General features: G+C 37.3%; 3 protein-coding genes across 10 annotated transcripts; 2 read left to right on the plus strand and 1 right to left on the minus strand.

Annotated features, from left to right (window-relative positions):
- Positions 1-534: 534 nt before the first annotated feature.
- Positions 535-2,743, plus strand: LOC113715485 (non-specific lipid transfer protein GPI-anchored 1-like). The gene is made up of 2 exons (XM_027239689.2): positions 535-1,030; positions 2,319-2,743. The coding sequence occupies exons 1-2, from the start codon at positions 694-696 to the stop codon at positions 2,546-2,548; spliced, it is 567 nt and encodes a 188-aa protein (XP_027095490.1). The 5' UTR covers positions 535-693; the 3' UTR covers positions 2,549-2,743.
- Positions 2,744-4,885: 2,142 nt separating this feature from the next.
- LOC113717154 (ranBP2-type zinc finger protein At1g67325) lies at positions 4,886-9,037 on the plus strand. Its single transcript, XM_027241823.2, has 10 exons — positions 4,886-5,042; positions 5,384-5,429; positions 6,289-6,404; positions 6,885-7,158; positions 7,496-7,566; positions 7,794-7,839; positions 7,926-8,035; positions 8,205-8,229; positions 8,299-8,450; positions 8,753-9,037. The coding sequence occupies exons 1-10, from the start codon at positions 5,034-5,036 to the stop codon at positions 8,753-8,755; spliced, it is 852 nt and encodes a 283-aa protein (XP_027097624.2). The 5' UTR covers positions 4,886-5,033; the 3' UTR covers positions 8,756-9,037.
- Positions 9,038-11,706: 2,669 nt separating this feature from the next.
- On the minus strand, positions 11,707-18,062 carry LOC140004159 (squamosa promoter-binding-like protein 2). 8 transcript variants are annotated; one of them, XM_072071195.1, is made up of 6 exons: positions 17,881-18,061; positions 15,961-16,339; positions 15,068-15,768; positions 14,716-14,852; positions 13,852-14,088; positions 11,707-12,231 (listed from the first exon to the last, which is right to left on the minus strand). In XM_072071195.1, the coding sequence occupies exons 3-6, from the start codon at positions 15,724-15,726 to the stop codon at positions 11,915-11,917; spliced, it is 1,350 nt and encodes a 449-aa protein (XP_071927296.1). In that variant the 5' UTR covers positions 15,727-15,768; positions 15,961-16,339; positions 17,881-18,061; the 3' UTR covers positions 11,707-11,914. The 8 variants fall into 8 exon arrangements, with proteins under 8 accessions (XP_071927296.1, XP_071927295.1, XP_071927293.1 ...); XM_072071194.1 differs by having other exon boundaries at positions 17,796-18,061; XM_072071192.1 differs by having other exon boundaries at positions 17,688-18,061.
- Between the last annotated feature and the right edge of the window lie 6,422 nt (positions 18,063-24,484).

Consider the following 24,484-nt stretch of genomic DNA (forward strand, 5'->3'; position numbering starts at 1 on the left):
GAGTTATGTATATATTTTAGAAATTATAAGAGGATTTTATGTTAAAGTACTAAATCATAAGATAGTAAAGCGTCATGCATAGTATGCTTTTATATTTTGACCATTTCAGTCATTATAGTTGCAAAATAAGGATAATCTCGACATTTCAATGCATTCGATTGCAGATTATTACCAAAAAAAAAAAAAAAATCACATGTGTCACTTTAACAATTTAATTCAAATTATAAGGGGACTGCATACAATACAGCTTTTGAAGTCGTGGAAGGCTTGGGATTTGAAAAATGCGAAACTGCAGGGGTTAGAGTGTGATGATAAAGCACAGCGAAGCTCTACCTGGATACAAAAAGGACGGATTGAGGTCAAAGCATTACAGGTCAAGTTCATTAAAGATGAAGAAACAGACGAGGCACGTAGTAGCCCAAAATTTAATCTCATCTGTCACATTAATGGCAACGTTAACTCCAGCCCAACCACTCCCTCTTTTGGGCCATCACTTCAGCACTGCATAGTGCACCTCAACTGTCCACCACTCAACTTTTATTAGTATTACGAACAACAGTTCCCACACGTTGCTCCGTCCGAAATATAGCTGAAGCCATAGCCTAGGAGGATATTCAGCTGAAGAAAATAACATCCATCTCAACGACAAAGGGCAAAAACAAGGAAGGGGCAGCAAAAATCAGGTAAGAAGAGATGAACGCGAGAGCTGAAATCACTGCATTTTTGTTATTGGCAATCGGTTGCAGTTTGGTTGCTGGAGATGCCATTGGAGATCAATGTGCGAATGAGTTTCCAAAGTTGTCGACGTGCCTAACCTTTGCAACCGGGAAGCAGGACACCCCGACGAAAGAGTGTTGCACTTCGGTGTCGGACCTCAAGAACAAGAACCCGGTTTGTTTGTGCTACATTATTCAACGGATCCACAGTGGAAGCGATCCTCAGATCAAGAGCATGGGCATTCAAGAAGCTCGCTTGCTTCAGCTGCCTTCTGCTTGCAAGTTGACTAACGCCAGCACCAGCGAATGCCCCAGTGAGTAACTAACTAATCACATATATATAAATATATATTTCTTTCCTCTACCCTGCTGTGGATTTATGCAGGATGATGCCAAAAAAAAAAAAAAAAACATAAGTGAGCCGTGCTTTTTTATTTTTTTTCCTTGTTCGTTTAATTTGTTCATACAATTTTACTGGTTTGTGGATGGGGAGATCGATGGATCCTTCTAGGACAAGGGAAAAAAGGGACTCTTAAAACATTCGGTTATTTCTCGATACTAAGTAGCTTAAAACATCATGATTTCTTTGTTTACTAATTCTGGAGCACTAAAACGTGCATAGTTATTAAATCCTCGAATTGCACAATAGTTATATTTTAAAAATAATAAAATTTTTAAGTCGATGGTTCAACTGGCTGTTTTTATTTCAATCCATCGTCGGATTGCAGCAAAATCCGATCAACAAATTTGTCGTTTAACTAGTTTAATTAACAACTCAGCTTGGTTCTATGTCCGGTTCGACCATCGGTTGGGCCGGGTAGGATTTTATATACTATGATAACGTGGATTTGAGAAATTTGAGAGGGAGTGGGCGCGTCTCTTTATCAATAAAATTTACAATCTTGTCGTACAGAGCAAATATCAGAGTGTTGTATCTTCTAATCTTTAAAAATAGCGTCCAAATATTCTTTCAGGATCAAGTCCACCGTCAACTAACGTGGTGCCAATTACAAAAAATGAGATCTTTTGGTGGCTGTGGGGAACGTGGTGGCGTTTATAGAAAAAAAAAAAACTTTTTTTAGCTCTAGAGTCGTAATTTATAAGACGATATAAATTTAAAAAAAAAAATGATCAAGATCGAGTAATAGGACCTCCATGTGACAGTAAAATACTACTATACAGTATCATTTTTCATCTGGGACTGCACCACCTACCTGATGCGAACGCGATTACCTCATTATAATGGGTCTGCTCAAGACCGCTTAATTAATATCTTGCTCTTGTGGATTTGCCCAGCTTGTTTTTTGTGTAGCGTCATTAAGATGATATTGTTGTAAATGATTAAAGATTGATTGATACGTTTTCAAGATTGATTAAGATGATACGCATTACTCTTCATGGGACTACAACTCTTACCAACCGAGCAGGTGCCAACGTGATTGCTTAATTTTTGGTCTGCTCAAGATTAGTCAATATCTTGATATGGTTTGCGGCTTTGCCTGGCTTGTTTTCAGATCTTTGCTAGTATAATGAATGTACGCAGTGTATATTTTACTTAAATGTTTCTTTAATTTTGCTCCCCGTCCTGATTTTTCTTGGTAGAGCTGCTCCACCTATCTCCAAGTTCTCCTGATGCTGCCATCTTCGCGAACTCGACTGCGTCAACAACCCCAAGTACTGCAACACCAGACACATCCACACCAACCAAACCTAATGCTGCATTCAAGAACGGACCTCAACTAGCTGGACCTGCTTTGGCTATTGTCGTGGCCATCTTCTTCTCTTCATCATTTCCAACTGGCCTAGCGCTCATGTCTTCATTTTCTACATAAGCACTTGGGAAGTTAGCTGCTGCGACACCCTAGCTTTTGCTGTTACTTTCTTGGAGACTCTTTTTTCTCTTTTTTTTTTTTTTGGGGGGGGGGGGGGGGGGTTCGTCTCTCTCATCTTTCATTTTGTCCAGGGCAATTAGTTGCTGCTAGCTCGAACTTTTCCTAAGAGATGGCCTATCTATTGATATTTTGGTACATGCCTTTTTTTAAAAAATTTTTTGGGACCTTACTGTTGCAATCTATCTATTCAGTATCAGAATTAAAATGGACATCCAGGTAATAATGCGACAAAGAAGAAAGAAAACGAGCTAGTAGATTAATATTAATTAGCAAGCTTTTGACAGGTACAACTAGCAATTCGTTAGAATTCATCAAGAAGTAGATGTAGGATGCGGAGGAGCACCGTGGCATCATATTACCTTCTAGCCCTCTACTTTTAAAAACACGAGCTTGCTCCTATGGCAGCGGTGATTAAACTGAGACAACGACAATGGCATAAATAACCCAAGACGCAAAAATTTCACGTCCTTTTCCCACGGTTTTGGAATTTTTCGGGGAGGTTTGATTAGCTAATCGTAATTGAGACAGATAATTGTCATTATCCTGGGTCATTGAAGCCCCTACGGATTAATTGCAGAGCAAGTTGGGCAGCACATTTCAATGGACTTTACAAAGTGACCGTAGTCCCTTGGATCTTTTTTTTTTTTTTTTGTCGACACAAGGGTGTCCGAGTCAATCTTTACGGGGCCCGACTAATCTCCTGCGGCCCGAGCCCGGCGCCCCAACCCGACCCGAACACGTTAAGTGCGCGGAGGAATCTAACGGAGTGGAGACTCGAACTTGTGATCTCAAGATTCACTCGAACTTGTGATCTCAAGATTCACTGGTGAGAGGCACTGCGTAGTCCCTTGGATCTGTGTTGTTTAAAGTTTGGTGACAGATTCACCAAGCATACATGATACATGTTCTTTTTTTTTTTTTTTCATGCAAGAAATAACCACATTGCTAAATATGTGGCTCGACTTATCTTTGATCAAATTTGCAAGTTTGACGACCTTCCCTGTTAGTAGAAGCATCATATGATAATATATAGGAAGACCCTTACTAGCATCTTTTGGCAAAAACCTTCGAATTAATTAATTAGTCAGGAGCCAAGATAAATTTTTCTATGGCATACCATCCTCAATCAGATAGCAAGAAAAAAGTATATATATATACACATTAACTAGGGGTGCTCGAACAGATATATGATGATGTTTTGTGAATTCCACATTCCTGAGAACAGAAAGATTGACTAGCAGTAGGTGACTGGTAGTAAGCAAGTTGGTAGCATTTACAACGATCAAGTTGCTATATGAACAATTCCCTTCGAGCTTCGTATGGCTATTGTGTCTCACAAGTCACAACAATCCTTATCATCTGCTGTTACAACAGAGAGCAGTAGCAAATGGGCGATTTGGGTGCCAAAAAGAAAAAGATTGAACGACTCCTATCGTTGTTCTCAAGACAAGATGGCACAAGCATTTGATGAGAACAAAACAGGGAAGATGGAGGAGCATTCAGATGCGTTTCCTGCTGCAATTATATCCAAGACCTTTAGTTAAGAGTCAATTTCTTCAAATATGTGAGGGTGAAAGTTCTGGCAAGACATTACATATATTAAGGAGCCTGTTTGACTACAAAATTTTAGATGACCAACATCTTTTTTGGGAGGTAAAGAATTATGAAGTCAAGTAACCTAAACACCTAGCAAGCGTTATCGCACTTAATTTGAAGCTCTTGCAAGTTTGAACGCATCAATATTTTTGGAAAACAATTTTGGCCCCTATTTGCAAATTTTTGATAATATGCATATTGTGTTTTCTCTATCTCTTTCTTATCATCATCATCATCATCATTATTATTATTTGCGTTTTTTCAAGTTTTATGCTAATCAAATTACCCATCCCCACGTGGGGGAGAGTTGGTTTAGATGGTAAGGTAGAAGGAATTATAAGTAAGAGGTTCTAAACCTGAGCTCAAGAATCCATCATAACTGTTGCAAGGAGAGGAGGAGAATCAAATCCTAAATTCACATCCTAGTTGCAACTTTAGAGCAAAACAACAAATATTATGTGGATAGAAGATTATTTGGAAAATTCACCTGTCATAGGCATTGGCAAAGAAATTAGCATGGAGGATGGGTTGGGTCGTGATGAGAACAATCCAATATCCAAATTGGGCTGGACCTACGTTAGTACCTGGTCCAAATTTTTAGGAGCATAAAGAGCATTGACCCGTTGACTCTCTGAAGATGAAGAAAATCACGTGCGTTGTATACTTGTATTTACATTAAAAAACCCCCCAATTTCTTTTATTTATTCGCCAAAGTCTTCTCTCTCTTCCCTCTCTCGTTTGCCCTAACGTGAACGCCCGAGACTCTTCCTTCACCGGAGCAAAATTCTCTTCGATATCTCGCGCCCTCTCTTCCATTCTCCGTTAAAAGATGTCTCAGGTTAAATTTAAATTACCATTTCCTTTATTTTCGCACACAAGTTCGTCACTTTTTAATTGAAATTTCTTCTTCTTAGTAGTCCATTAATTTATGCGTTTCTTCTTGTAGATTATCTGTTTCTTTTGATTTGTTTGATTCCGGTGTACCCCAATTATGTGAAAAGAGTCGAAATTAGGTTTAATTTAATAATTTTTACATTCTTATAATGCTTTGTTCTTTTGTCGGGAGCTTGAAGGTGACTGATGTAACTGATCTAGGGTTTCAGTCAATTTGATCTTGCAAGTTTTATATACGTTCAAGTTAGAACAACTTTGGAGTTAAATTAATGTTGTATTTTACAGGTTGACAATAGAAATTCCTCGGCAGCAAAACGTGCCCGGACTGATGGTATAGTATTTCTTTTCTTTGTTCTGCCTCTTTGTACAGTTAATCTGTCAGATAGGTATTACTTTGTGCAGCTGCACCTGTGTGTGTGAATGTACTTGGCTGAGGTGTAAGAACTGCTCTTAACACTTATGAAGCACATATCCAGTATTTCATTCATATTCATGATGTAAACGTATCCCACAAACAAAAGAATGCATGACAAAACACGTAAAAGTCAGTTTTGTTGATGGAAATCGATTCTTAATGACAGGAAATTTGCCTAGGACTACAGAATACATGGTCAAATATAAACATTTTAAATCTGATGAGGAGTATCTAAACAACAAGCAATCTTTTCCCCATTTTTTATGTAGTTTAAAACAGTGGGCCAAGAGGTTTCAGCCCAGTGTTGCTTTATAAGTCAAATATTGGAATATTAGTACAGGTCCAGCTACTTTTATGATAGGGTAGCCAAGGTTTGATTTTGGATTTCCAATCTGCTTATTCTTCTTCTTCTTTTTTCTATTTTTTCCTCTTTTGGTATGTGATGGACTATTCAAGCCTAAATCTTTGGTCTTTTATCTTCCTTTGCTGGATGTGCTGGCTTAGAATTACTCTTATGCTTGTCTTCACTTTCAAAACACCAACGGTTTAAGAACTTCTCTACATTTGTGCAGTCTGGGATTCTTTTTTCAGTTTATATCTTCCCTTTTCTGGTTAAGAGATGAGGGTGAGAGTAGGACTAAGCAATTACCTTTTGCTTCATACTTCCATTTATGTTTAGACTTTTGGGTCAGTGCTGCATCAATTTTAATTGGATATGAATTTGTGCTGTGTTAATTCTAACTGGATTTGAATGTTGGCCTTTATGTGTTTACAGGTGGCCGTAGAGAAGATGACTGGACATGTCCCAGTTGTGGGAATGTTAATTTCTCCTTCAGGACAACTTGTAATATGCGGAACTGTACTCAGCCTAGGCCTGCTGATCATAACTCCGTAAGATGGAAACTATTTTACTTTTCCATTTTTGTGATGATTGGGGGATTAGAGGGTATGTCACTATTGATGTTTTTGAAGTTTTATGTGAAAGATTCAGTTGTCTGGCATGTTATAACTTCTAGTGTCTTCATAAAGTTTAGTATGATAATATGCATGCTAAATAAGAATTAATCCTGAGAATCTTGATTTCAGGCTTCTTGTCAACTTTTTGGTTTTTTTATTTGTCGAGTTCAACAAATCAGAGTTTCGCTTTGAAAGTTCTACCTGACCCCAAAGTTAATCTTGAACCTTATTATAGCATGCAGTAGGGCTACTTTATTTTCCTCTTTGATTTGTTATTAGAGTATTTTGCTTTTAATTTAGGATATCTCTTTTTCATCTATGGTTTTGATATTGTCGCTTATTAGCTCCTGCATCATTTATTTCTTGAAAACTTTGGCAGCTAAGCATTCCTTATCTTTTCGTTTTGTTTTTCAGAAATCTGCTGTAAAGCCTCTGCAAGCACCCCAAAACTACCCAGCCTCAGCTCCATATATAGGTTCTGGTGCACCATCCTCAATGTATATGGGTGTACCTCCTTATGGATCTTCTCTCTTCAATGGGACATCTATGCCACCTTATGACGTTCCATTTTCTGGGGGATCTGCCTATCATTATAACTATGGCAGTCGTCTTTCTGGAGGTAGCCCATATCGACCATTGCATTTGTCCGGTCCTGCTCCTTACTCTGGTGGTTCCATGATTGGAAATGGTAATCACTGTTTTATCCTTCTGTTTAGTGGTTGCTGCAATGTGTATATATTGATACTAATGTTATTGGACTGAGATTTGACTTCCATTTTCTGTTCTTTGAGATGGTCTTTAACAACTAATGTTTTTTTCCCTATCATTTCTCTGCCTCATTCCAAATCTGGAATGAGCCTGTCATATGTGAATATGCTTTCCACCCTTTAATGAACCATGCTACTGATCCTTGTTTACTTTCTTATGTGCATTTTTAAATAGTCTAGATCTTATATCTTCACCTGCTACTGTTTGGTCCTACGAAATTGCAGTTATCAAGTTGTTTAAAAGTTTGTCTTTTGCAGGTGGGATGTATGGTGTGCCGCCATTAATGGACCGGTATGGCTTGGGTTTACCCGTTGGTCCTGCTGCAATGGTAATTGCAAATTAAATGTTACAATTCTATGTGATGCTTCTGCAGTTCTATTTTTGCGTATGCAATATCCTCAACTTGTCCGCTGCCACATTCGTGGAAAGTGTTACTTACTGATTAGCTGACATTTAAGTGAAGAGGCAAATTCTTTCTTGCTTTGGTTGGATTATGTCGTGTAAGTAAACAAGCAACTGGAACCTTTAGTTATCTTTTACTCCACATTGGTGCAGGGGCCAAGACCAGGATTTTTTCCAGACGAAAAGTCCCAAAAAAAGGGTGGGTATGTTTATGACATTCAACGAATAGCTGAACAGTATTTTGGCATTTCGGTTGCAGTGATCACTTTACATGTGAACTTTCAGATGGAGCACGTGATAATGACTGGGCATGCCCCAAGTGTGGTAATTTGAACTTCTCATTCAGGACAGTTTGTAATATGAGGAAATGCAACACACCAAAGCCTGGATCCCAAGTATGAGTTACTTTGTGTTTGTGAACCAAAAATGTGTATATTGTTGTTTGCTGGTTTATACTACTGGGAAAAAAAGTTATATTCTTTGCTACTTGCAGCATCTCCTGCTCGGAATGTTGAAAAGGGCATTCTAATTTTTTACTGAGTTGTAATTATCTTGTAAATGCAGGGTGCAAAGTCAGGGAAGAACGCAAGTAAGTCAATTTTTTGCTGTTGTTTACTTGAGCTGTATAATTGTTTACTTATTGGTTATTATCCTTCAGAACCAGACATGCCAGAGGGGAGCTGGAAGTGTGAGAAATGCAACAACATTAATTATCCTTTCAGGACGAAGTGTAACAGACAGAACTGTGGAGCTGATAAGCCATCTGAACAGAAAAAGTCGCCATCCAAGGGAGCTGATGAAAATGATCAGGTCTGTTGGGTGCTGTTTTATGTTAAATTGAGGTGTTACCTTCGATACATATGCTGGTTCACCATCTGTAAAACTAGCTGTAAACTTGAGAGATGTCAAGCTGACACTAAAGATGTACCTTGCAATTTGAGGATGCGAATCCTTTGGTTCTTTTCATTCATTATTTGCTTCCAATTCATTCTCTTTCTTTTGCCCTTAAGTTTTTATTTCTCTGATGGATTTTGCATTAGTTAATTGTTTGTATTGTACTTTGCTTCCTTTGTGTCCTTGCATTTATTAATTTTAAATTGTCTATGTTCCAGTGAGTACTAGGCCATGTTTGAGGGTTGAGAAGGTCCAGAGTTGTCGTCAAGTCAAGCATTGCTCAGTATGGTGTCTGAAAGTCAGTCATGTCGTCTTCCTGTTGCAGCGGTGTCGAGTTACTCTGCCTTTTTTACCGTGTCAATTTGTTGTATTAACTGAGATGGAATATGGTTTGGTCTTTAATGGATCCTTGTTTAGTTGCATCAGTGTCTGCCAGCTTATTCTGGCAAAGCTTTTTCAGCACAGTTGTGGGTATTCTATAATAGGAGTTTGTACTTCTGGTATGTCGTCTATTCTAAATTGCACTTATGCTCGCTCTACTATCGGCAGGGTGAAAATTTTTGCAGTCTCTCTTATCATAGTAGCGTGTTTATTTTTAGTTGTCCTAGTGGTACCGAGATAATTAAAGTAGAAAACAACCTAGCATTTCATAAGATTCTGGATAGTTTTTAGATGTTGCTATAGAATTGATTTTTTGCGGAGCTCCGTCGGTCAAAACTAACAGCTACTCTCTAATTATGGAATCCTCTGCTATGATGTTCTGTCAATTTCTGGACTCCAAAAAAAGGGATCAACAGATATTTTGCCACCTCCCCCCACGACAAAAAAAAAAAAAAAGGATCAACAGATATACTTGCTCTTCCGTTTACGTATTATTATATGCCGAAATTTTCATTTGTAACTCTGAAAAGAATTTCGAATTACGTACGCAAGTGTGAAGTACTACATATATTTGTTGGCCTGAATTTCACTAATCAATGGACAAGAGTTCTTTAATCATTCATAGATTTTGCCAAAAATAAGAGTGTAAAACATAAATTGGCAACCGAGCGGTTCAGTGGACTGAGAAAATTAAACATGAAGCCTTGGGTGAACACTTTTCGTAGCTTGCTCAACAGGGTGAATTACCCAAAAAAAAAATAAATAAATAAAGTGCAGAAATTACAACTTTTGAGACCTCGGATGGGTAAACAACTACAAATTAAAATGCAGAAATTAGCTCAAAAACAAATTAAAAAAATTCAAGGTCGGCAGATTTGAAACGTCATGTAACTCATTAAAAGCAGGCATCATACATAATAGATGCACGTGAGAAGAAGGCAAATAATTGATACAAGAGGGAGGCAAACACGATCATATCACAACGATATAGATATAGATCAGTCCCTCTTAGCGTTGCTTCCAGTTCCAGTGTCCCTGTAGAAAGAGAAGGTGGTAAAATAGCTAAGGATTTTACTGCTGCCCCAAAATCACTACATGTGAATGAAAACGATGACAAAGCTTCTAATTTAGAATTATTCTGCAAGATCAAAAGTGAGGAGGCATTTGGGAAGAACATATTATATTGGCACCCCCACTATAGGGAGACAGAGAAGAAGAAATGAACCAGAAAATGAATTGAAGAGACAGACTTGTTAACTCCTTCCTTGCTCCTATAAGCAACAATTTCACACATTAGTAACTGTTAACCGCAACATATCTGGTACTAGTTAATCCCAATTCATTTGTAAGATCATATTTATGCACCCGTAAAGAGGACAGCAGACACACCTATATATATATATATATATATATATATATATAGACACACACACACTAGTATGGCAAAGCAGTTGCTCGCAAAATTCCCTGAAATACAAACTGAAATTTAATACCCATCACTTCAACCACGTCCAGCAGCAGAATCACTTGGAAACAGAAGCAACTACGATCAACAGACATTAGCCAACAATGTGATGAGAAAAATGTGAGCGAGCCGTGTGCTGAAGCACAAGCACAATAAACACAGCAATGTAAGATTATATACATCTCGGTTAGTTCAAAAAATAAAAAGGCTTTGCAGATCACTTCATGGAAACTAAGGGCCAGAGCACATCCAGGCACACATGCCTCTCAAGGCTCAATTGAAAAATAGTAACCACTAGAGTTCAAAAAGAAAAAAGCCAGCCAGCATGCGAGCAAAGTAACCCCATTTGTAACCACACAGAATCAGGGAGAAATTACTGATAGCGCCAACAAACCTGACACTGCAAAAGAATTTGGGAAAACAAAGTAGTAGTAATTTACCAACGGCTGTTTATGTTCACGACGTACGAAGAAAAATGAAAAAATAATCGAAAACTACTAGTGCTACCAGTACCCAATAGCTTCAGAGCGGGGCAGGATAGATGGTTATTGCTCTCCTTGAGAATAAAGTGCCCATGCCAAGACGTGCAGGAGCAAACAAATTCCCGTTATTAGCACCGGTGTCGCGCCTCAGTGAAACTACTTGGAAACCAAAATCCGCAGCCCACTGGGAAAAAAGATCCTGCCATTAGCATCTACTCTGACAGGAAACGAGCCCCTTGTCCCTTTTGTACAATTAGTTTGGAATGGAAAAAAAAAAAAAAAAAGAAAAAAGAAGAGAATGTCACCCAGTACAACACTTTTATGCTCACTGACAAGTACCAAAACGCATTCACCAGATGAATGGTCACCCCCTCAACCTTCCCTGATCCCCGGAAATCTTTTAGCATTAGGTCAATAGGCCATGACATTGTCCCTCAGAAATTCCTCACATTACAAGTCCAAAAGACTGGAAGACTTTGATGGTTTAAACTAATTCTCCTTCTAAGACACTCCGGTCGACGAACAATTAGCTTAAATGTTTGCTGAACACCATGACCACAATGGGACAACACCCGCTTAATGATGAGAACTTGATACATAATGCGGAACATCACATCACTTCGTAAGTAAAGATCCAAACAAAAAGAAATAGTTATGTAGCTAAAATGTCTGCTGGACACCATGACCACAATGGGACGACCCCCGCCCGACTAATGATGGGAACGCGATATATAATGTGGAACATCACATCACTTCGAATGTAAAGATCTAAACAAAGAAAAAGTTATGTAGCTTCACCACCGCCGATAAGCACCTTATGTGCTTTGCACCAAAAAACCAGATCTCAACCATCAACGAGCAAAGGAAAACTCCAGTTGCAAAGATTAAACGCAGATCAGTTAATGAATCAACAACCAAGGCTTTTGCCATCTAGACTTTTATATGTACTCCCGCTTTGAAACTTAAATACAGAGAAGAAAAGGTGTATTTTTCAAGAAGACATGCAAACGAACTCCATACTGCCAGAATTGGTTTATAGAGAATTTTAGCTTTCAACTCCAAGTGTTTGAAAAAATGTCATTCTGATACGGTGGTTTGAAAAGCTGAATTTCCTGGAAGTGACCGCCAATGTTACTGCTACCAGTGAAGGTATGAGAGCTTGACTGAGTTTCGATCTGCCAGTATTCCGATGGCAAGGCTTGGGGAATCACGGAGAGAGGCATGGTAGTAGGATATACACGCAAGGGGTGGTCAAACGATATGGGCGGCTCTGGTTCAGATGAACCCCACGAATTTGTTGACAGAAGAGAGAGAGCACGAGGAAACTCAGGTGCTGCTGACTCGGAGGACGATACGGATTCCTTGAAACCTAGGGGAAAAAAAAGCAATTAATGTGTGCTGAAATTCTGAGAAGAAAAGAAAGGATTAAAAGAACAGTCAGAGCAAAAAAAAAAAAAATCAAAACTCGTAATAGTAATTCAAGTCTGTTATATCTTGGAAAGCTTTTGATTTCTCAAACAATTTTTCATATTTTGGTTTTAGACACTTGATGATACTGGAGTAACTAATATTCTTCTGTTCCCGATGTTTTCTAAAATAGCTAATCATAAGAAACCAGACACTCATGTGTTATTTAGGAGGATTTGAGAAGATGATGAACCATTATTTCACAGAAAATATGCATTACTACAACAATAATCAGAACTCAAGAAAACCTCAATCTGGCATTCCTAAACAAAAAAACATGTTCCAACATTCTTCATGCAAAATGCCAATTTAAATAACATAACACATAACCAGCAACATGGAGTTCCATGGTCGCTCAAGCAAAATTAGTATTGTCTTTTATCAAGTGAGCTTAAGGCATCTAATTATTGTAACTATTTCCTTGAAGTTCTAATGCTTGTCCTATAGTTTCAGTAATTCCACGAAATGCAACCCTCTTGGATGCGTCTGTAGATTGATAAAACTTGTTCCTGATACCAACCTGACTGCAATTACCAAAAAAAAGATACAAAAGTAACAAAAATGGCAGACTGACTGACTTTTTCTTTAGCTTATAATTTACTACGTTTGCACGAGTACAGCTACCATGATACTTCAGCAAGTTTGCCTCTTTTGAAGTTAATTCCTTCACCTGACCCATCAGATTAAACTGGTGATTTCAATCTTGTATGGACCTAAACAATTCAGTCCTAGGTATTTACAGTTGCCCGTGTGAATTTCTTTGACTGCAAGTTAACTTGTTCTCTGATTTCCCCCAGCACTTCATCCCTGTTCCAAGTTCAATACCATCTAATGCCTCCCTTGATACAGATATTATTAAAGATATATCATACATGTAACATAGCACATCTCACTCGAGCTTAAACTCATTAAGGGGTTAAAAACATAATTTTGATGCAATCCCTGACATAACTAGATACCAATCCCAAAGCCCCCTTCACTTGGGGAAAACAGGGACAATAAAAGAACTACAGTATGAGAACGATATCTTAAAAAAAGGCCCAGAATTAAAATTTTTTACTTTCTTGCTAAGTTTTAAAAGGAACCTTTTCCTTTCACTACCACACATCTATGAACATTGGATTCTAAGCATGATTACAGCAAAAGAATAAGATAAGGATGCAATGATGATGCTATAAATGCAACTATGAGGCAGAAAATCATAGAAAAAATGCAAAACCTTTAGCTGAATAAGCAGATATATAGACAACCCAGCAGAAGTACAAACCAGACATGCGAATATTAGTAAAGCATTGAACCCCATATGCAGATGCACTTATGTAAGTATAAGAGACCCTTCAAACAAAGACAAGAAACTCACCCAATATCTAATATCTGAAATGCACACAAATAAGCACCAGCATAACAGGTTTAAGCTCATTCAGGATGACACATTTTAGGATGATGTTGAACAATTTAGGAAGATGTGAAAATAACCCACTTTCATGTAATTTCCAGTTTTCTGCAGATGTAGAAGACAAACCTTGTTTAAAAACATCAGCAGCAGAGGCCTTGGATGTCAAGAGTTCATTGGATAACTTATTATGCATAGTCATCGCATAAGGCAGCTCAATTCTTGGCAAAGGTGGCTGCCCAACTTTCTCACGTTTCAAAGGGAAGTGTTGTGTTAGCATGAACTTTGAGCTACATACATTTTCCCACGTAGGGTTCCCAATACTTTCCCCATTGTTCAGTGAAAAATTCATTTGTTTCCTGCCATCTACAAATGTAAAAAGCACATGAGGCAGAACACATACAATTGAACGAGGAGGTAAAGGCTTGGATGATTGAACTTTCCAAGTCACCGGACAAATAAGGGCAAAAAGAGTTTGTGAGGGAAAACATAAAATGCTACTGGTCATAATGAACAGCAGTAGTTGCAGCACAACAGCCCAACTCAATCTGCCCTTTTCCTTTTCTCCCATTATCCAAGAATTGGAAGAGCAATTTACTAACTTCTCAAAGCAATTAGTATGACAGAGATCCCATTGTAGCCATTCATCCCAGATTTTATCCCTACAAGTTGTCCTAGTTTCACTCTTATACAAGCTACCCCCCCCCCCCCCCCCCCCCCCCCAAAAAAAAACTGACAAATTCTTGCCAACAAAAGAGTTCCATTTTGAACTGAATTATGTTTTGATATCCGGAGACACTAAAAGTCTCACTAAGAAACTCCAGTCATCCATCTTATGCATGTATGAACTTTACATCTAAAACAAGTAACACTATACAAAATTTAAAACCATGTAAATTTCTCAACAGCACAGGATGACGCCTATTATAGTACACTTGTAAGCCATCCATATTAGCAAATAGAGTCTATAAAGAAGTTCAACAACACCAATACCATGATATGACGAAGTGAGTTTCGTTCTGTTGAACTGGATTGTTTCCTGGCGAGGCTTGCGACGTCTAGCATTATGATCAGAAAGCCTTCTACGACAACTTCGCTTTTTCTCATCAAACTCGGTCAAGCTGTGAAACCTACAAAATCCCATAAATAACCAATTAGTATTTGACTATCAATTCCAAAAGTAAGAAAGGTCATCTGAATTTCCAGAACTACAGTAGGTTATAACAGCCAAGTAATGCAGGCAACTGCATGGACTAAAATATATACAGCAGCACAGAAATGAATCTAGCTTTTTGCACTATCAGAGTTAAGCTTCACAACATGGAAAGTCATTGACGTAACCTACCTGCTACACTGTTGGCAAAAACGTCGTTCTAGACCAGCTACAACAACCTTTGGGCATTTGGAATGGTTATCACAAACTTTATGCTTACGGTGGTAGTCTTTAGCTGAAGAGAGATCAAGGTTGCAGCCTTCAACTTGGCAGCGAGGGATAGTCGCATTCTGACAAGATGATTTCGTTTTCTTTGCCGTAGAAATGGACGATACAGGAGCAACAGAGAAGCCTGGGCTCTTAGTACTGCTGCCAGCACTGTTCTCAAAATAGGTCCTCTTCCCAAGTTTCAGTCCAATTAGCGGTTCAACCGAAACAACAGATGTCTCCAAAGACGACGGTGTTCTGGATAGATCAGCCCTTGGTGGAACTATTTCCGTGATAATAGCTCCAGGAGAGCCCTGAAGCTTAAGACCGGATGTCTTCATCCCCTCCTTTGGTGAAGAGTCTCTGGAAACTGACTTTGAGCTCTTCCCAGAAGAACCATGCCCCAAATCAGATCCAGAACCACCACTAGTACCTCCAATCCCAGACAGATCGAATGAACCACCATCAATTTCCCCCTCGTCATCAATAACCAAATCAGTTAACTGCAGCTTTTTAAGGCTATCACTTGTCTTTGAATTAAATGAAATGAAATTATCCCAGTCCGACTTAGTATTCCACTCCATTTCAGAAAAAAAATTCAGCAAATAGTCTCAGCCAATCTTCTTCTGCATCAAAAGCAACCAGGAAACTTGGTATCAGACCCCTGTTAGTCATACATCACGTCGGGAGGACATCAAAAAGAGCAAAATTCATCATAACAAAATATGAACAAGGAGACGTGTATTAAGGTCTTATTCAGCAAAAGCAGCAGAGGAAAAACAGCAATCACTTGTGCGAGCCTCACCTCAATGACTTACCCCATAAAACAGCTGCAAAGTACAGACTCACTGTTGTAGAAGATTGATGGCAGCACAGATGCTGAATTAGAGTACTATATCTCCCACGAAAAGCACAGGATTAACTGCCTTTCGAAGGTAATACCGACACGATTTCCAGAATTAAGTCAACTCAACTAAGCTTCTGAAAGCATAATAAAACAAAAACGAAGCATTCCTCCACCCTTCCAGGACAAGTCAAGCACCTACTCCTTCCTAATTAGAACTGAAATCAAAAGTAGCTGAATCCATCAAAAACCCAATGGTCTCGGCTTCTTGAGGTTCCACAATTTGACACCTACGACCGGGGAGCCAGCAAAAGTTCAATATAGATTCACCATCACCTCCATCAAGAAACGCACTATCAAAGAATTCACACTTAGAATAGTCAGATACTATCCGAAAAAGGAAATTATTAAAAGCTTAGAACTTGTAGTTAAAAAAATCGCAACCTAGCGTCCCAACATCCTGCAAGCAACTGTGGAAGAAATTATATACTTTCCACATCTGCCCACTACTGTACAAAATCCCAGATGTCAAAAAAAGTTACTATATTACCTTCCCTTCCCTCAACCCCACCAAAAACTGAAAATAAAAAAAAGGAGGTGAAAAAAAAACTTAAATCTTTACCTTCCATCCAAATATGCTCTTAAGAATCAACAATACCTCCCCTCTCACCTTCCTAAGTAAAAAAAGAAAGAAAACCATTGTAGACGTCGTTTTCACATCTAAATGAGCTGTTCATCTCCGCTAAAATTAACACAAAAACCCTTAATCGCTATTATTGAAAAAGACTCCGACCAGTTGACGAAATTAACACCAAAATAGTTCAAAAGAAATATCTACATCAGAGTTCATTAGCTTCAACTCCGACCACATATATGAATAAATCACCATTCCAGTTCTAACCATGCGTCTGCACTAAAATCACTTTCAAATCTGTCTCCAACTACTCAAAATCCATTTAAAAAAGAAATGCATATTAAGCAGAAAACATTTTGCAATTTTAATTCTGATATATTTATAGAACAATCAATTAATTTATCATTCTTTCGCTTTAAAAAAAAAAGTACAGCGATAACCTCCTTGTAACTTTTTCCCAAAACAAAAAAAAAAAGATAAAAGAAAAAAACAGTTTGGAGTATTAGAAGGAAAAGGCAGTGGTCTACCGCTAGTGCTTTTTGAGGACTGCAAACAACAACCCAAAAGCATAAAACTGAAGCGAAAACTTTTTCTGATCATAAGAGAACTCAAAAAAGAAAATCATTCCCGAGAAACTGCTTGAAAACGACATCGCTTCTCCAGCTCGCTTTGCGCTACGCTTCTGAAAAAAATATATACATGCTCCGGGTGACGTGGAAACACGCCACAAACCTCCACCAGAAAATAACAAACAAAAAATTAAGAAAAGAAAAAACAGAGAAAGAAAAGGAGCAGAACTGCAGAAGAAGCCTGAGAGAGAGAGAGGATCTTCTGATTTTTTTTTTTTTAACTTTTCCAAAGCAATAGTAGTAGCAAAGTAGAGCTGAAAATTTTTTCCATATTTACGGAAACTTTGGTCAGCTGCCAATAATGATCTCATCTCATTCCAATCTCCACCCAAAAAAAAAAAAATCTGCTGTTTCTCCATAAAAAGGAAAATGATCATAAAACTAAACTACTTTTGTACCAGCTAGTAACATGAAACTGAGCTTTAATAATTAACTTACCCTACACATAAGGGTCCATGACCAACAGTTTTGCCTCGCTCTTTTTTGGTCACAAATAATACAGTAATATACCAATGAATGATGAAAACTGGAGATCGAAATTATTACCTCTTTATATTTTTCGAGAAAAGAAACCGTAAACAAAACCAAGGGAAAGAAAGAAGGAAGGAAGGAAGGAGGGAAAGAAAATTACTTGTTTGGGAAGATATAGAGAGAGAGAGAGAGAGAGAGAGCTTGCCGATGAGTAGACTGAGGCAGGAGAATGGAAAGTTTGGGTGGATTTCACTTTACCAAATGGAGAAAGTTTAGACCTTAGAGAGAGAGAGAGAGAAAGGCACCCAAATTTTAAAAAAAAAAGACAAGGAAGGAAAAGGAGAACGGAGAAGGACTTTTAACACACACTCACACAGTCAGTACTCAGTAGTAGCTTAGCTGCTGGCAGAGCAAGCAGTCAAGACCAGAAAGTAATTTCACTGGCAGGGGAGGTGTGGGTCCCGCAGCAGCAGTCGTCGTAGTAGTAGTAGTCGTCGTAGTAGTAGTAGTCGTCTACCAGTTGTGCGCAAGTGATGCTGCTACCGCCTCGCAGTAAATCGAAATTGAGGGCGTAAATAATGGCTCTGTTTGGATTGTAAATTATTTGAGATATTTTTACTGTAACACTTTTTGTGATGTGATGTCTGTAAGATAAAAAGGTAATTGGAAAGATAAAAAGGTGCGTTAGAAATTGTAATGATGATATAAGTAAATAAATTTTGGCTAATAAATCTCTATCCAAACAAACCCATTATAATTAAAGGGCAGCCAATTAGTTGATTATATATTTTAGTATTTTTTAGGATTAAATATTGATACAATCTTGATCACGTATTCCATACAGACACAAAGCACGGAGGGTAATGTGGTCCAATCCCAGCCATGAGCCCATTTTAATGGCCCTAAAGTACTGGAATACTGGTTGGTGTAATAATTAGAGTTAAAAAAGATGAATCATGTTTCATTTAACTCGCAAAAAAAATTTAAAATTTACCTGCAAAATATTCAAACTTCTCAGGTGTCACCCCATGTATTAAGTACTAGCTCTGTGTGGATGCCCCATTTTTTTTTTAAATAATAATAATAACAAAATTTTCACTTACATCATATACATATTTTTTAATTCATTTTTTTATATTCTCAACCACCTTTTTATCTAACATTCGTCACAGCACAAAATGTATTACAGTGATTATTTTTAAATAATATTTCAAATAACACTCTATTCAAACAAACAGACCCCACTTTAACGATTTGATATATATGGAATAAAAAGATGATTGAAAAATACGTTTACAAAAAAATATAAACAATTTTGCATTCCAACAGAACTTGATATATTAACAAGTCAAAATTAACATGAAATTAAATTCATTAAAATAATTAAACAAACCTGAACGTCTTAGTAAAGTTTATACTCCTAATCGGTATGGATAATTTCGTTCATTCAACTGTCGCGGCGATCACATTTAGTGTATGTCCGTTCTGCTTATATGTATATGTACGGGATCGGGTAGACCGATTGATGGGCTAGTACTGTACGCTGTACTGTAGTGGCTTTTATGTTGAGACAGAAAAAAAATAAAAAGAAAAAGAAAAGATGAGGAAAGTGATAAGGTGGAGTGGTGTGTGATGTGTCCTGAGGGCAGATGGCGTGGCGAAATGGCGGGCGGGGTTTAGACTTTAGAGCGAGGGATCAAGTGGACACGTACGTGTACAGAGAGGGAGAGGGGGAGGAGCTGGGAGTTGGGACCCCTCTTCCTTCTTTTTTTTTTTTTTTTTTTCTTTCTTTCTTTTAAGAGGGAAAGGAACCCTTCCCTTAAAAAGAAAAACAAAAAAAAAAAGAAAAAGAAAAGGAATAGGACAGCTTTGCTTTGCAGCTGCTGTTCGCTGCTGCAGCTGGGGCTGGGGCTGGCTTTTTGATTGATTTTGGCAGCTACAACACAACAGCCGAAAGGACACAACAGAATGGTGTGAGATTTCCCATTTTTTTACTGCCCACTGCAAATAATTGGATATGGACGGAAAAGGAGTAGTGGGCACTGGCCTCTGACTGATTCTCTCTCTCCCCCCATTTTTTTGGCCCTTTGATAATACAGAGTATCTTTTCTTTTTTTCTCCTTTTACTACTACTACTCCTACTTCATGCAGTATATGGTACGGTAGTACTTATTTATTACTTTTCTCCTCTCCTTCTTTTTTTTTCATTTGGCCCTTTGTGTTTAATCAAATGACATTCATGTTTTTTTTTATTTTCTTCGGGAGAAAACGGCAAGCATATATTATAGCCTTGTTTGTATTGTCATTTTTCTTTAAAAAAAATTTTAGTTTTTCTAAAAATAAATTTTTTATCTTATTATACACATCAAATCGTTACAGTACATTTTTTTAATTAAAAAAATTTATAAAAAATAGTAAATTTATAAAAAATAGTAATTCAAGCATAACCGATCCATTTTTCGTTCAAAAGAAAAAATGGACGAGACAAAATGTAGAATTTCACCACAATGACTCTGCCGTGTTTAATCAATTTCAGGGTTTTAGGACTTCATGGAAAACGAGCTCTATTTTGCATGGAGTTTTTTGTTCAATCATAAGAAATAATTGATCCATGCTTACTAATTAAGAGATCTCAGAGAGGTCACGCTCGTTTCCTCAAAGCTCCGGCAACCAAATTGTCATTGCCTGCAATTATTTATTTTCCTCTTGGCGTGCAATTGAATTCCCTCACAAAGATAGGATTATTAGAAAAAAAAAAAAAAAAAAAACATTGGGAGTACCTTATTATCTCGAAGATGCATGCTGTTTAGTAAGGACATTGGGAGACCTGCGTCTCACGCTGCTCCAAGGCAAAGGTACAGCTTGCAAATTCGTCCAAGGCCTTGCCAGTTGCCACCAACCATTCACGTCGTATGAGCAATCGAAACAAACAAGAATAATGCACGGTGTTTTGCCAGAAATTCGTTTCTATCCAAGTAAACCATTTTCCTTCTTCAGTTGTTTTTTTTGTTTATAATAAAAAGAAGAGTAAATCTTATATACACCGCGGTGACGGTGCATGTATTATCACGATTAGACGTATGATACATGAACAAATTTTAGATTTTAGATTTTAAATTTAAATTCAGATAATTTAGATTATCTTTTTCTTTTCACGTACTATAAGCTTTATTTGTTCCCGTTCTATTCTAACAAGACATGGTAGACATGCACAGGGGGCAGCGTATGCGTCGCGGTATAAGACGACCACCTTTTTTAGATCTAATAAAGCGTGCTTCCTTATTATTATTAGTATAAAAAAATAGAAGTAGTAGCAGTAGTATTTAATTAATCAAGACAAGTTGGACCGGTTGACCACTTGATGCAAATCAATTAATCAGACCCAAAGTACAGCCCTTGAGAGATAAACTATACCTGGCTGGTAGTTAATGAGTATTAAAGCATTAAATTAGTCGGAGAACACCCGCTCGCGACATGGGCCAGTGAATTGTTACAATTATGCTTGTCGGCTAGTTGGAGTCGGTTTATTGCTGCTTTAAAAAATATATATATATCTAAAAACTAAAAGTGCTTGGTTTCTAATGCTACTGTTCTTCCATCTTAATTAAACATATGGAACCTGTACTTTGCCAGATAAATCTTGGCAGCAGATCAGTTAACATTTGTTACTTACATTTATTTATTTGTTGATTGATTCCCAACTATATATATATATATATATATATATATATATGTATAGCCACGTGACGTGACGTGAGTTGAGTTGAGTGTATCTGCATCCTCCGATTCATGCAATTCATACTCCTCCCTACCCCAAGTTACCAACGACTAGCACCTCATCCATTATTATATTATTATTTCTTCTTGTCCATTTCATTTGTTAATTGTTACTCCCTCCGTCCCACTTTGATAGTCCTGTATTCCTTTTTCATCTGTCCCAAATCATAGTCCACTTTCCAATTAAAGAATGTAGTTGTATTTTAATTTTCCTAAAATACCCTTATTCAATGTAAGTAGTTATTACTATAAACTTATCCCATTTAATGAGAGTTGATTCTTTTTTTTACCATCAATTCAAGTTCCCATAAAATTGTACCAAATTTAATGTGAGGGTATTTTAGGAAAATAGCAATCTAAATTTACTTTTCTAATAAAATTAACTATTTTTTCTTAAACTGTGTGAAAAAAGAAATAGAATTATTAAAGTGGGACGGAGGGAGTATATATAAACATCTACGTGTCTAAAGTCTTCTCTCACTTTTATTTTCTTATTTCCTCCTTGAAATTTTCAGATTCAGGATGCTGGCTCTTGTAAAGAAAAAAAAAATTTTATCCATTTCTCCAGACTGAATTTTGTGAAGAAGAACACGTATATGTTTCAGCATGTGATGCAGTAAAGTAATCTCCGACAGGGGAGAGCCGCAGCGACACTCACAATCGGTGGTTGGAGGAAGAGCTACAGGCTACACGGAGGAGGCACCACCGTTCTTCGCTGAAACTTTAACCTGAAAATTTGTGACACAACGCGCTTCCAAAACGAAAAGTTAGATTAAGCGCTTTGAGCCGGGAAACCCTCGCGATTGCTTAAGCCTGCAGAATTGCCTGACTCCTTTTGATCGTTGGACTCTGGACCTGGACTACCAGTACATTTAAAGCCCAAATGACAAACATTGCTGTCTGTTTGTATTACGGTCCACATTATTGTCTTTCTTATATCTTTGTCCACATTTGATTGACTCCAAGGCTGTCCATCTTGTCATGCATCATTCTAATCGGTTCATGGGGGCAGCAATGCAAATGCTCCATTGGTTTCGTCTGTCTTTTCAATCATGTCCGCTTTGTTTGACAATGATCCGATTCATCGGCATGTTCCACGTTCTGGGCGCATTGGATTCTGAGTTATGTGTGACTTGTGAGAGATGATTATGTTAGACAAAAGTAATTATACATATATATCAGTTAATTATCAGACAAGACATTAATTCTTTTCATCTAAATTAATCAATAAAAAAATGTTGGATTTTTCCGCTCTTTGTCAATTGATTTTCATATCAAAGTCTAGAAATTTCTTTATTTTTGTCGCTTAGAGTGGAGATAGGGCTGCAAACAAATCGAACCACTCGGGAGCTCGAGTCGAGCTCAATCAATAATATCGAACTTGAGTCGAATTTGAGCTAATCAAATATAACTCGAATTCGAATTCAAATTCAAAAATATCACTCGCGAGCTCGATTATATCTATATATATTTTTATTTATTTATTTTAATATTAAAATTACATATATATATATTCATAATATTTTATTATTTATTTAAAAAATTATTTATTTTATTCATTTTTCAAAAAATAAAATATTTATTTTTTATTTTTTTAAACTCGAGCTGGACTCAAATTTGAGTTAAACTCGAGTTTGAACTTGGCATTTTGAGTTTGTCGAACTCGAACTCGAGTTCAAATTTCGCAAAATTAACGTAATTTGAGACTCGACTCGATTAGGTCCAAACTCGATTCGATTTCGCTCGTTTGTACTTCTAAGTGGGGATTAACAATTAATTGTTTATCTTTCGATGGCTAAATTTTATTATTGGTTATGGATGTACGTTACACAATAACGGACTATTACAAGCATGATTTTATTCTCAAGTATTTGTACTTAAAATTTGGAGTTTTAAAAAAGATTGAACAGAAAAATTGCGCACGTAAAAGAAGGAATCTATCATGATGGTGTGAGCATTATGATAATAATTTCCAGTAAGGGCCTCTCTTCCCTAGGAAAAACAAATGAGTACTCTTTTAAAAATAAAAAATAAAAAGAACAAATGAGTACTCGCCGCAACTCCCCTGTTATGAGAAACATACAACCATCAATTATGAATTACCCCATCTCTCTTGCCTTGCCTTGCCTTATCCTTTTTTTTTTTTTTTTGAGGGAAAAATATTATTCCTATTCGAACATCATCATTGCTCTACGCATTTTGATAGAATCTCCAGTTCTTTTTCCAATAACACTCTCTTTTCTTTTGTACTCAATTACCGCCTTTTAAGGTTTCTTCTAGGATTTAAATTCATAAAAGTCGAATTTCTAACTTCTGTTAGAAAAGGTCAATAAGAAATCCCATCTTTAAATAAACATAACTGGAAGACTTGTTAGCCTTATTGTTATTATCATTGTTTTCTTTTAAACAGAAAAAATTTCATGGATAGACTTGTTAGCCGCCTTTAAAACTCAGACTGTTACGAAGTACTGTACTGGTTCAGCTCTTTTACATATTACATAACTCAAATAGTTATCAAATACATTTACTTTGACTAATACCCCTAGTTGTTGTTTTTTTTCTAAAAAAAAAATTATGTAGATTGTATTTCTTTTCATCTTTAGTTTTGTTTTTATATTTTCTTTTTCTATGGTTAGTTTCTATCGTTTGCATTACGTTAATCGTACAAAATAGGACATTTAGGAATTGCATGGTCATAAACTCAGACTCCCCCACTCCCTCCCCCTTGAATATTCCCTCCTTGCTTTTCAGACTACTCATAAACCACTTGCGTTGCGTGCGAAGAATCCCGGACTCAAAATGTGAGGAGCTATATGATTGGAGATGGTAATTAATGGCGGGTTACGTTCAAGGCTCTGAAAGGTTGATTGGAGGACAAGGCCGGTTTCCTGATTTAAGGTGCGGAGAATTTCCTTGCTCGAATGGCATCAAACGTCATCGTCCCGGTGAGTTCCATTGGATATTTGCTTCCGGTGGACTACACGGGA

The sequence above is a fragment of the Coffea arabica genome, chromosome 11c (assembly GCF_036785885.1).
Source record: "Coffea arabica cultivar ET-39 chromosome 11c, Coffea Arabica ET-39 HiFi, whole genome shotgun sequence".
Classification (NCBI taxonomy): Eukaryota; Viridiplantae; Streptophyta; class Magnoliopsida; order Gentianales; family Rubiaceae; genus Coffea; species Coffea arabica.

Coding starts and splice junctions, on each gene's coding strand:
- LOC140004159 (XM_072071196.1), bottom strand. CDS start 15,726: ATGGAGTGGAATACTAAGTCGGACTGGGATAATTTCATTTCATTTAAT. Junction 14,853..15,067: donor TTTTGCCAACAGTGTAGCAG/GTAGGTTACGTC, acceptor GGGATTTTGTAG/GTTTCACAGCTTGACCGAGT. Junction 12,232..13,851: donor TGCTGATGTTTTTAAACAAG/GTTTGTCTTCTA, acceptor TTTTTCCCCTAG/GTTTCAAGGAATCCGTATCG.
- LOC113717154 (XM_027241823.2), top strand. Junction 7,567..7,793: donor CCGTTGGTCCTGCTGCAATG/GTAATTGCAAAT, acceptor ACATTGGTGCAG/GGGCCAAGACCAGGATTTTT. Junction 8,230..8,298: donor AAAGTCAGGGAAGAACGCAA/GTAAGTCAATTT, acceptor ATTATCCTTCAG/AACCAGACATGCCAGAGGGG.
- LOC113715485 (XM_027239689.2), top strand. CDS start 694: ATGAACGCGAGAGCTGAAATCACTGCATTTTTGTTATTGGCAATCGGT. Junction 1,031..2,318: donor CAGCACCAGCGAATGCCCCA/GTGAGTAACTAA, acceptor TTTTCTTGGTAG/AGCTGCTCCACCTATCTCCA.